A 13,059-nucleotide genomic window follows, 5' to 3' on the forward strand; every position below is an offset into this window, starting at 1 on the left:
GGAAGTAAAATGTTAGAATATTTAAAGTGCTTCAGAGAGGTTGGAAAACTGTAAACTTCATTTTCAACATCAATAAAATGTAGTTTACCTGTTGAAAGGAAATACTAAGTCAAGCTTATTTGAACACTAACTAGCAAAACATCTTGATTAAAATTCTTATGGATTTATCTCTGTTAGATGTTACAAAGTGGAATTTTAGGCAGAATTTGACAAGGAGTTAAGAGTTCACATGATCTTTGAAATTTAAATTTATTTTATATTTTGGTACCAACTTGTGAAAATTAAATTTTGGGCTTGTTGGAAAAAAAATCTGAATGTCTGGTAACTTTTAGCATACATTCCTCTATGACAGTAGTCACCTTCAGCGGAACCCTGGCTGTTTCCTACATACAGGACATCCATTCTCCTGTTTGCTTCAGTCCCCATCCATCTCGGATGCTTCATTCAGACACCCGGTCTGCCTGCTCAAAGTGCCGAGTTTTCAATTTTTTTCTTTAGGTTGAGGACAGTCATTTTCTTTTCTTTCTTTCCTTCTTTCTTTCTTTCTTTCTTTTTTTTTTTTTTTTACTTTTTCCCCCATCTTTATTAACTTGGGTATTTCTTATTTACATTTCGATTGTTATTCCCTTTCCTGGTTTCCGGGCCAACATCCCCCTAACCCCTCCCCCTCCCCTTCTATCCCCTCCCCATCCTCCCCCCATTACCGCCCTCCCCCCAACAATCACGTTCACTGGGGGTTCAGTCTTGGCAGGACCAAGGGCTTCCCCTTCCACAGGTGCCCTTACTAGGCTATTCATTGCTACGAGGACAGTCATTTTCTAAAAGTGCAACATATTTAAAATTGCAGGAAAGCCACTAGTTCTAGCAATATGCTGTTCCCAAAAACCCCAGACCAAAATATAGAAGCATAGGTTAATAGTAAGTAGATGGACAGACAGCTAGATCTTCTATAAGAAAATGGAGGAGTGTGCCTTTTTAATCTTAGAAAAGGAAAAATTTCATTAAACTGGATTTTTCTTTACAAAACAAAACAAAAAGTAAAACCAGCAACCATATAGAGAACTATTGTTACATAAGGTATGTTAAAGTAAAGAATTCTATAAAATTTGAACAGTAAATAAGCAAATCACAGAGTGGAAGTGAAAATTATGCATTCTATACAAGGTATCCTGATGTAAAGAACAGATTGTGTGGAGAAGACACTCAAGGCGATAGAAATTTGGCAAAAGAACTGGATAATTCTATAAAAGAGATTATGTAATACTAAATAATTGTATATAAATTTTCACTTTGTTGATAATCTGGAAATACAGATTAAGATAGCCGTAGCTTTCTATGCTCAGAATGTCTGAAATGAAAAGTGCTATGCTGTTACAAGGGCAGACTAAGTACTCATCCACTGCTAGTGAGAGTGTAAATTAGTATCCTGACTGTGTGTTGCTGAGTTTTGAATTTAGGGCCTCAATTAGGCGTAAATATGCACTCTACCACTGAGATATACCTTTAGCCCCACACATATTCTTCAAGCCCTATTTGTAATAGTTCCAAACTAGAAACCACCCATGTGGCCAATATTTGTTTAGTAGAATAAATAACTTGTAGTGGTGTCAAATACTTAATGGCACAGAGAAGAAAGTAAATATATGTAACAAATGTAACAAACTTTTCAAACAGTGTATACAAAGTTCAGACATCTCTGATGAATTTGTTCTATTTAAAATTGGGTATTATATACTCTGGTTTCCTCTTCAGATTGTACAAATCTTTTTTTCTTTAAGATTTATTTATTTATTATGTATTTCCCCTGCATGTATGCCTGCATGACAGAAGAGGGCACAAGATCTCGTAATCGATGGTTATGAGTCACCATATGGTTGCCACAAACTGAACTCTGGCCCTCTAGAAGAGCAGCCAGTGCTCTTAACCTCAGAGTCATTTCTCCAGCCCCCAGACTGTATGAATCTTAAATTAAGTGTGAAAAAAATTGGGAAGGAAGGATGGGGACTGTGTCGGCCTCTATTTATATTTTATTTCTTGACCTGGGGAAGGCTGTACACACATTGTCTGATAATTGGTGATAATTCCTGCATTTCTATGCAATGTTTTCTAGGATAGTAAAATTTTTTTAAAAAGATATGCAACTAATAGGGTTATTACAAATGAGCCTAAAGTACATGTAAGACTACCATAAAGAAAATTCTAAAATTATATTTAAATATATTACGGAAGCCCTACATAATTAAGAGAATTATAGAATAGTAATAATTGTCATTTGTCATTAAATTAATGTCTGGATTCATAAGAGAACCTGCTGTATGGGTCATCAGAACTCTATATGTAGTTTGTTAAATATTATCTGTAAGGGATTAAACACATTTAGGAGGCAGCCATGTCGGTAAGACTTTAGGATGTAGTGTCTGATATGTCTAGGAGGTTGACCCTCTCAGCAAACATCTTGGTCCTTTGACTCTTACAATCCTTCCACCTTGTCTTCTGCAATGATCCCTGAGGCTTGGGTGCAGGAGTTGAGTTATCGATAGATCAATGGGGACTGAGCCACACAACTCTGTACGTTGATCAATTGTGGTTTCTATAATGTCCTCTGTGGTAAAGAGACATTTTCTTAATGCGGAATGAAAACTACTTACCTATGGGTGTACTAAAGACAATAAAAGTAGACATATTAGCATGGAAGGAAAGCTTATAAGGCTTCAACCTTAGAACCACAACCAGCTGAGGAATGCTGAGGGCTGGAGAAATAGTCTTCTGCAGAGAAGAGCACACCAGCTAGTTAGCCAGTACCAACTGGTACGCCCTGGAAACATATACATACAAGTAACATAAGAATGAGCAGGCTAGGGGTTGGGGATTTAGCTCAGTGGTAGAGCGCTTGCGTAGGAAGCGCAGGCCCTGGGTTCGGTCCCCAGCTCCGAAAAAAAGAACCAAAAAAAAAAAAAAAAAAGAATGAGCAGGCTATATTTATATATTCAGGAATAGACACACACCTTTACACCCACCCACCTACCCACCCAGGAGAGTTTGGTGAGAGGGAAAGGAAAGGGAAAAATGTTATTATATTATAATCTCAAAAAATAAATTTTTTTTCCAAAATTGAAAGAGTATAGCAGAGTGTGGCCCAGAAACAAGTTTATGAGTGTGGAAACTTAAGAGAGATAGTGTGCCAATCCTTGAATCTTGAGGATGAGCATCAGTAGTTCTTAGAAAATTGATAACAGAGAAAGAAATAAGATAAATAAGAAATCAGATACATCCTATCTGAACACTGAACAAGAATGTATGATAGTTGTATGTGATAAGAAGAGAAACATCTTAGAGTTTACGTGCCCTTATGACTGTGGGGCCATTCACAGCTTCATCCTTTCACTGAGACTGGCAATGCGGCTAAAGCATAACTGCCTCCAGCCCCCCACCTCAGCAGGCACGTGCCACCACTCCCAACGTCGGCGGGCTGGAGAGCAAGCCCAGTCACTCAGACATGCTGCCAGGCAAGCACTCCAGAGACTGAGCCACTTCTCCAGTCCTCAGTCCAGAGTTTCTTAAGCAAGTCCATGAAATAGAGATCTGTGGGGACAAAGATGAAGTTACTAACATGAAAAACCTGGTGCATAGAAGATATAAACTATTAAAAGACAAGACATAGATTTAGAAAAAGATGTTTTCAGCTTGTAAAATCAATGGGAAATGTTATAGGAATGTTCACTCTATTGCTTTTTAGTATAAAAAATATACAGAAATAGCCATATGTCGATCAGTTGATGAACTGATAAAGAATAGTGTATATATTAAACTCACATTAATATGGCTAAATCTCAGTCAAATTTAACAGAAGGCATGCTCTTAAGGCATATAGTGATGCATATTTTATATAATAGATATTTAAGATACGATGAATTATTAGTATAAATTATCATTAGTAGTACTTTTAAATATTAATGCAATTTGCTAAAGAGATTAAGAGAAACTAAAGTCCAGTACAAAGGCTGCTACTAAGGGAGTCATGTATATATTATTTTATTTTTAAGCCAAGTTGTCAGTACCTTGTTAGGCTCCTAATATGTCTAAAATATGAAAAATGTTAGACAGCTAGGAGAAAAAAATTAGGACTGAAGTAATAGCAATAAGGATGAGTAAATAAAGCCAAGGTTGATTCTTTGTTGTTTCATTGTTAACTTTCTGATTTCTTTGAGAAACACAGGCACTTAAGAGATAAGAGAGAACATATGACCAGGTTTAAAAGTTATAACTGCATGAGATTATGCCATGTATAAAATTTAGATATTATTTTTATTGACTATATGATATATTAATTAGCCTTGAAGTTAACTGAAGCTTTGAAAAGGCCAAAGAGCTTCAAGGAGTTGTTTAAATCTATATTTTTACTTTGAAAAACATAATTTGATTCATATTTTTGTGGTTGCATCAGACTTATTGGTAAATTTTAAAGTGTTTATTTTAAAAAGTGTTTGTTTAAACTGCTGTTGCCCAGAAAGATGTGGCAAGCTTTCTGGTTCATATTAAGAGTTTTCCAAAAGAGAGCCTAAGATGTCTTTTTTCTCCTCATTTATAATGGTCGGAGGGGTAGGTGGATAGGATGGCTGCTTACCTTTTGTTTATTTTCATCTTCTCTCTGGGATTGATGGTTCTCTTATCCAGAGGCCCCAGTTCAAATGCCTGTAACTTGGGATAAGAATGTCTATAAGGAAAACCAAGACGAGATCATCAGTAGAAGAGTTGTGATCGAGACGGCAGGACCTGAAGAAATGCCATCCCAGGAGAAGGACCTTGCAGGTAGTTAGTTGAACCAGTAGTTTAGGCTCTGATAGCCTCTGTTCTCCTTAAAAGCTTGGAGGTCACAAGGAGCAGTGTGCACTCCTATGTCTCTCTCTGTCCCTATTGCCCATCCTGCTATGAGGGTTGCTAGTGACTGTTTTTGTAGACTTTGGCATGGATAATGTTAACATTTTAGAAACTCTTCAAGATATTTCTGGAGAACTTTTAATTTAATATGCAAAGTAATTTTATTGTCAGAAATTGGCTTAACTGGCCTTTTCCCTTTTCAGTAATTTCAGCATCACAAGATACTCTCCTGTTGTGCTAAATCTCCAACCCCACTAAGCCCATGCAAGAAAACACAACCCAGTTGTATATTTATAAACTGCACGGCCTGTATTGGGCAGATCTGCCTCTAGCCCACTTTCTTACCCAGCTATTAAGTCCCTGGTACTTGCAGTTTCTCCAGGCCGTGCGCTTCTGCTCCACCTTCCTTCCAACACTTTCTCTCTGCCCTCCTCTGTCTCCTGCAACTCCTCTTCCTCCCCTCCTCTTCCTGTCTTGCCCGGAAGACCCGCCTCCTCCTTTCCTCCCAGTGATTGGCTGTTTGTCATATTTTTTAGCCAATCAGATAATTAAGGAACATTCCTTATACTCTCCAACCGAAATGTATGTAAGTCTTGGAAAGTTGGTGGGTTTTGAATTTGTTTTTCATTTTTTGTTTTGGTTACCATAATCCTGAGAATTGTCTAGAACTGTTTTTCTTGTATATATTTTTGTCTTTTCCTTATTATAGAAATTAGTTCTCCATCTGATAGACTATTAAATTTTCCCCTAAATTTAGGTGTTTCAGCTCATGTAGTTTATGTCAGTCGTTTCTATATGGCTCATTTTGAATGCAGACAAACTTTCCCTCATTTCTTCATTTTTTTCTTACAAGTCATTATTATAAGTCATTATTTTGAAGTTCTTACCATGCTTAGACTTTTCTGTAAGACCCTGTTTTATCAGAACTTTAACCCTTAAATTTTAAAGAATATTTTAAAAATAAGTAGTATATTAAACTGTGCTATACATTTTAACTAGTTAAAGTAGTCTCTGACATAGATTACATAATTTTTTCATTTATTTATTTATTTAGTCACTTTACATCCCAGTATCAGCTCCACCAACCAACGAGCGAGCAGAGGCTGTACCTAGGACCATTGCACATATGCAGCAGATGTGCAGCTTGGTCTTATGCGGGTGGGTTCCCCACCAACTAAAGCGGCAGCTGCTCCCGGTCTGCTGCCTGCCTGTGGTAGACGATTCCTGATTTTCTGAGAAACTGCCAAATTGATTTACAGAGTGGTTGTACACGTTTGCACTCCCTTCAGCACTGTAGGAGTGTCCCCCATGCTCCACATCCTTGTGCTGTCACTTGAGTTTCTGATCTTAGCCATTCTTATGGGTGTGAGGTAGAATTTCAGAGTTGATTTGATCTGCATTTCTCTAATGACTAAGGACTTTGAACATTTTTTAAAGTGTTTCTTGGCCTGAGATGTTTGTCTGTTGAGAATTCTCTGTAGCTCTGTACCCCGTGTTTAAATTGGGTTACTTGGGTTGTTGGTGTCTAACTGTCTAACCTCTTGAGCTCTTTATATATTTTGGGTATTAGCCCTCTGTCAGATGTGGGGTTGGTAAAGCTCTTTTTCCAGTCTGTAGGCTGTCGTTTTATCCTATTGATGGTGTCCTTTGCCTGACAGAAGCTTTTCAGTTTCATGAGGTCCAATTTATTAATTGTTAATCTTAGTGCCTGAGCCATTGGTGTTCTGTTCAGTAAGTTGTCTCCTGTCCCAGTGAGTTCAAGGATATTTTTTGTTGTATTAGAATTAGTATCTGGTTTCATGTGAGGTCTTGGATCCACTTGGACATTTTACACAGGGTGATAAACATGATCCAGTTGCATGCGTCTACAGGCAGACGTCCAGGCAGACCAGCACCATTTCTTGAAGATGGTCTCCTTTTTCCATTGTATGGTTTTGGCTTCTTTTTTAAAAAAATCAAATGTTCAGAGGTGTGTTGTTTTATTTCTGGGTCTTCAATTTGATTTGATTTCATTGATCAACCTGTCTGTTTCTATCCCAGTACCATGTGGTGTTTATTACTACTGCTCTGCAGTACAGCTTGAAGTCAGGGATGATGATACTGCCAGACGTTCTTCTCTTCTACAGGTCTTTTTTTTTTTTAAGCTCTCTTGGATTTGTTTGTTTGTTTGTTTGTTTGTTGTTGTTGTTTTTTCCCATATGCAGTTGAGAATTGTTTTTCAAGGTCTAAAGAATTGTGTTGGAATTTTGATGGGAATTACAGTGCATCTGTAGATTGCTTTTGGTATGGCATGGGAGATCTTTCCATCTTCTGATATTTTCTTCAATTTTTTTTCTTCAGAGCCTTGAAGTTCTTGTCATTACAGGTCTTTCACTTGCTTGGTTAGTGTTACTCCAAGATATTTTATATTATTTGTAGATAGTGTAAAGGGTGTTTTCTCTCTAACTTCCTTTTTTTTTTTTTTTTCAGAGCTGGTGACCAAACCCAGGGCCTTGCGCTTGCTAGGCAAGCGCTCTACCACTGAGCTAAATCCCCAACCCCTCTCCCTAACTTTCTTAGCCCATTTATTGTTTGTATAAAGGAGGCTACTGATTTCTGTGAGTTAATTTGAAGGAGTTCTTGGTCATTTATGTATACTATTACAGCATCTGTGAATAGCGATATTTTGACTTCTTCCTTTCCAATTTGTATCCCCTTGATTTTTTTTTTTTTTTTTTTTTTTGGTTGTCTTACTGCTCTAGCTAGAAATTCAAGTACTCTGAAGAGATAGAGTAGACTTCCTTGCCTTGCTTCTGATTTTAATGTAATTGCTTTAAGTTTCTCTTCATTTAATTTGATGTTGGCAGTTGGCTTGCTGTATATTGCCTTCATTGTGTTTAGGTATGCGCCTTGTATCCCTGATCTCACCAAAGCTTTTAAGAAGAGTGTTGGATTTTGTCAAAGTCTTTTTCAGCATCTAATGAGATGGTCATGTGTTTTTTTCCTTCAGTTTGTTTCTATGGCAGATTACGTTGATGGATATTTATATATTGAACTACCCCTGCATCCCTGGGATGAAGCCTACTTGATCATGGAGGATGTTATCTTTGTGTTCTTGGATTCAGGTTGCGAGTATTTTATTGAGTTTTTTTTTTCTTTTTCTTTTTTTCGGAGCTGGGGACCGAACCCAGGGCTTTGCGTTTGCTAGGCAAGCGCTCTACCACTGAGCTAAATCCCCAACCCCTTTATTGAGTATTTTTACAGCAGTGTTTATAGAGAAATTGGTCTGAAATTATCTTTCTTTGTTGAGTCTTTGTGTGGCATCAGAATGACTGTGGTCTCATAGAATGAGTTTGGCAATGTTTCTATTTTTGCGGAATTAGCTCTTTGAAAGTCTAGTAGAATTATGTACTGAAACCATCTGACCCTGGTTTTTTGGGGTTTTTAGTTTGTTCGTTTTGTTTTGTTTTTGGCAGAGAGACGTCTAATGACTGCTTATATTTCCTTACGGGTTACAGGACTATGTAAATTGTTTCCCTGATCTTGATTTAACTTTGGTAATTGGTATTTATCAAGAAAATCATCCATTTCGTTTATATTTTCCAATTTTGTGGAGAATAGGCTTTTGAAGTAAGAACTAATGATTCTTTGGATTTTCTGCTGTTAAGCCCCCCTTTTCGTTTCTGATTTTGTTGATTTGGATAATGTCTCTTTGTTTTTTACTTAGTTTGGCTAAGGGTTTGTCTATCTTGTTTTTTTTTAAAGAACCAGCATCTAGTTTCATTGATTCTTGGTGTTGTTCCCTTTGTTTATAATTTATTGATTTCGGCCCTGCCATCTATTCCTCTTGAGTATCTTTGCTTCTTTTTGTTGTAGAGCTTTACAGGTTGCTAGGATGAGGTCTCTCCAGTTTCTTCATGGAGGCACTTAGTGCTCTGAGTTTTCCTCTTAGCACTGCACTTATTGTGTCCCATAAGTTTGGGTATGCTATGCCTTCATTTTCATTGTATTCTAGAAAGTCTTTTATTTCTTTATTTCTTCCTTGACCCAGTATTCATTGAATTGTGAGTTGTCCAGTTTCCATGACTGTGTAGGCTTTCTGTTGTTGAAATCCTGCTTTAAGCCATGCTGTTCTGACAGGGCACAAGGAGTTATTTCTGTTTTTTTTTTTTTTTTTTTTTTTGTATCTGTTGAGACTTGCTTTGTGACCAAATATATGGTCAGTTTTGGAGAAGGTTCCGTGTGGTGCTGAGAAGAAGACATATTATTCTTTTGTGTTTGGATGAAATGTTCTTAGATATCTATTAGACCATTTGATTCATAATCTCTGTTTCATTATTTCTCAGTTTAGTTTCTGTCTTGACCTATCCATTGGTGAGAATGGGGTGTTGAAGTCTCTCACTATTAATGTGTGGGGTTCAATTTGTGATTTAAGCTCTAGTCGTTTTTATGAATTGGGACATAGAAGTTCATCTTGGAGAATATTTCCTTTGAGTTTGATATGTCCTTTCATGCCTCTTGATGATTTTGGTTGAAAGTCTATTTTATTAGATGTTACAGTGGCTCTTCCAGCTTGCTTCTTGGGTCCGTTTGCTTGGCATACCTTCTTCTAGTTCTGTACTCTGAGGTAGTGACTGTCTTTGTTGCTGTGGTGTTTCTTGTGCGCAGCAGAATGGTGGATCCTGTTTACTCATCCAGTCTGTTAACCTGTGTGTTTTTTTTGGTGAATTGAGTCAATTAATGTTAGTGAGATATTAATGTCTAACGATAGTTCCTGTTATTTTGATGATGTTGGTGTGTGTGTGTTTCTCTTCTTTTGGTTTTGCTGATAAGGAATTATCGATTTTTGTGTTTTCTTGGGTATAGTTACCATCCTTGTATTGGAGTTTTCCATCTAGTATCCCCTGTAGGGCTGGATTAAGGGAAAGATATTATTTAAATTTGTTTTTTTTTTCCATGGAATATCTTTTTTTTCTGTGGCGATTGAAAGTTTGCTATGTATAGAAGTCCTGACTCAACATCTGTGATCTTTTGGACACTGTAAGACATCTGCCAGACTCTTCTGGCTTTTAAGGTCTCTATTGAGAAGTCTGGGGTAATTCTAATAGGTCTGTTTTTATTACTACTTGAACTTTATCTTTGGGGCTTTTAATAGTCTATGTTCTGTATATTTAGTGTTGAGATTATTATGTGATGGGAAGATTTTCTTTTCTGGTCCAGTCTATTTGGTGTTCTGTAAGCTGCTTTACGTTTATAGCCTTCTCATTCTTTGGGTTAGGAAACTTTTCTTCTATGATTTTGTTGAAGATATTTTCTGGGCCTTTGAGTTGGGCGTGTCCCTCTATTCCTATTATTCTTAGGTTTGGTCTTTTCATAGTATCCCAAATATCTTGAGGGTGTTTTGTGTTAGAAACTTTTTAGCTTTAGCATTTTCTTTGGCCAATGTATTGATTTCTTCTATTGTATCTTCTATGCCTGAGACTTTCTTTTCTATCTCTTGTATTCTGTTGGTGATGCTGCACTGTCCTTTGTCCTGGATGCCAGCCTGAGTCATGTGTGATTATGTCAAGTTGTATTGCCAGGGAGGTTGAGACTTTATTCTGGTAACATGATCGGCTCCTACAGGAAAAGAAAGTGTGTATTAGAGGACAGTTGTGCACAGTTAAGACAAGGATATATTTCAGAGCAGAAGACACTTCTCTTTTTCACATACCATTGTTTTCTTAAGATTTTAGATTTGTATTCTGGGAAACACTCCAAAATTATACCACTGCTTTTACTGTTGCTAAATGAATGTTCCTGAAACTGTTCTGATCATGTAGGTCTCCCGATGCATTTTAGTCTTTATTGTCTTTGGGAATAGAATCTAAGGTCTTTTAGCATTCTTCAGAATGTTAGGACAGCTCCAAAATAGCCTGCTCTAATTCCTTCTTTTCCGTATTGTGTGCTGCACTCGTGGGTGTTGGGCTGCTCTCCTGATTCCTCTTTTGAGAAGCCACCAATGCTTTCAGTGACTTCTGGTTTCCATTTCAAAATGTTTCCCATCTTGAGGGACTCAAGTCGGTTGTCTAGAGTTTTCTATGGTACTGCATGCTAGAATTTTTTTCTTTGAGCACTTAATACCTCTTCATCTGTCTCTCATGGTGATTCTTTTTTCAAACTTTTAAAACAGATATCACATGTTTTTAATTGATTTTATTTTATGTGTATGGGCGTTTTGCCTATATGTATGTGTGTGTACCACTTGAATATCTGTGTCTGTGGAGGTCAGAAGAGGATATCAGATGCCCTTGAACTGGAGTTGCAGATGTAGTAGGCGACCACATGGGCCAGAAACTGAACGCAGGTGCTTTTAACCACCAAGCTGCGTGTACCTCCAGCCCTTTACGTTGCTTCTCTAGCTCTATATGACATGCTTGTGTAAATGTGCTTTTTTATTTCCATTTCCCATGGTTCTAAACAATGGTATAGATTTATGTTTTCTAGTGCCAGTAACAATGGCTTTCACATATTAGGAAATTAGAGGTCTTTTGGGGGTAGGGTGTCAACTTCTTGTATGAATTTAATGAATTCATTTTGTTTTCTTAGGATCCAGTGATATCACTGTGCAAGACAGAAAAACTGGAAATCTGCCAGACGCTAAATCCATTAAACAGAAGGAAGGATCCTTAGAGATAGGTAATGCAGTAAATGTTACTGTGTGTGCCTAAGTGCTACTGTTTGTGTTTCTGGTTCATTCTGACAAAATAAGATGCTTTTCTATTTTACTTATGAATATCATTTTAGTACTGCCCTCCATACTCAATTCAACCAACTCTGCAGAAAACATTTTGAGAAAAAAGTTATCATTTTTGACTGTGTATAGATTTCTCTTTTTTTGTCATTACTTTCCACAGATAGCACAGGCTAATGACTATTGACTTAGCATTTGCCCTATTTCTGACATTGTAAGCAATCCAGTGATGATTTAAGGTATAGAAGCACTGGTGATGCACATGCATATGCACAGGTGTACATTGGTGTCTCCCTGTTACGCAAAGCAGTTGGCATCTGTGAGAGGTCAGGAACCACTTCCACCAGACCCCGAGGAACAGCTGCACCCGGCTGATGATGCTAGAAATGCAGTATTGTGTCTTAGTTCTGAATCATGGATACATAGTCAAGTCAAGGTAATTATAGAATACATAACTAGACCTGGTCTCAAACAAAACAATAAAAAAGAAAATGGGATTTATATTTAAAAATGGTTTTTACGCCTCTTTCATGAGGAAGTTGTCAGTGTGCTATAATGTGGATAAACTTTGTAAGGAGATACACTAAAGCCCAATAGCCCAACCATTAAGGCTGATCTAATGCTTTGACCCTCTTGATAGTACCAGTCTGTCTTGATTACTGTTGAGTCATGGTAAAGTTTGCTTTTCTTCTGTTCGGTGTAGTGAATAGTCAGACTGGTAATTAGAACCACTTTTATTTTAGTTTCTTTTCTATCATTGTGATAAAACACAACCAAGGCAACTTAAAGAAGGGTTTATTTGGGCTTATGTTCCAGAGGTATAGGAGTCCATCATCATCAGGGTGGGGAAGTGTGGCCACTTGGTGGGAAGCAGATATAGCCACTAGAGTAGCAAACTAAGATGTGAGTCTTAAAAATGTGCAGGCATGAAGCAGAGACTGAGCTGTGACTGAGGAAGGCTTTGGAGTGTCAAAGCCCGTCCTCAGGGATATACTTTATCTAGCAAGGCCACACCTTTAAACCTTCCAAACAGTGCCTCCACCTAAGGAGGGGATACATTGTTCTCCTGAACAACTATACCATTTTACATTCTGTGGAGGTTTGGTGTGTAGCTATGTATTGTAATGCTTAAATTCTGCACCCAAATGGCTAGGCCTACATGTGAATTCTCACACTTACAAGCCTTTGTTGTGCAAACCTTGCTCCTTAATTTAAAACTATTGGTTAAATAAAATTGACTACAGCAAATTACTGGAAGGGTTGAGGTAGGTGGGTTTTGAGTTACCAGGTTGGGGTGGAGAAGAGAGGAAGAGAAGAGAGACCACAAGGAGAGAGACAAGAAGGCACCATGAGAAGAGAGGTACCATGAGCACATGGCCAGGAGAAATAGCAATACTTGGAGAACACCACAGGGGAGATAGCCAGGCCAGCAGTTAGAAAAGATTAGGGGTGAGCCCCCTGCCCCTCCC

At 37.7% G+C, this 13,059-nt stretch overlaps 1 protein-coding gene and 1 long non-coding RNA gene across 11 annotated transcripts in view; one reads left to right on the top strand and one right to left on the bottom strand.

The window, feature by feature from the left end:
- Alms1 (ALMS1, centrosome and basal body associated protein) overlaps positions 1-13,059 on the top strand; it is a 100,387-nt gene that overhangs the window by 59,964 nt on the left and 27,364 nt on the right. For all 10 annotated transcript variants that reach the window (NM_001106604.2, XM_039107348.2, XM_039107353.2 and 7 more), the window contains 2 exons: positions 4,675-4,809; positions 11,446-11,535. In NM_001106604.2, coding sequence (NP_001100074.2) covers positions 4,675-4,809; positions 11,446-11,535 — 225 coding nt within the window. The remainder of the gene's footprint in view (positions 1-4,674; positions 4,810-11,445; positions 11,536-13,059) is intronic.
- Positions 513-4,715, bottom strand: LOC120102325 (uncharacterized). The gene is made up of 2 exons (XR_005503678.2): positions 4,625-4,715; positions 513-3,582 (listed from the first exon to the last, which is right to left on the bottom strand). It is a non-coding gene; the product is annotated as an uncharacterized LOC120102325 (long non-coding RNA).

This window comes from Rattus norvegicus, chromosome 4 (genome assembly GCF_036323735.1).
Source record: "Rattus norvegicus strain BN/NHsdMcwi chromosome 4, GRCr8, whole genome shotgun sequence".
In the NCBI taxonomy this organism is placed as follows: domain Eukaryota; kingdom Metazoa; phylum Chordata; class Mammalia; order Rodentia; family Muridae; genus Rattus; species Rattus norvegicus.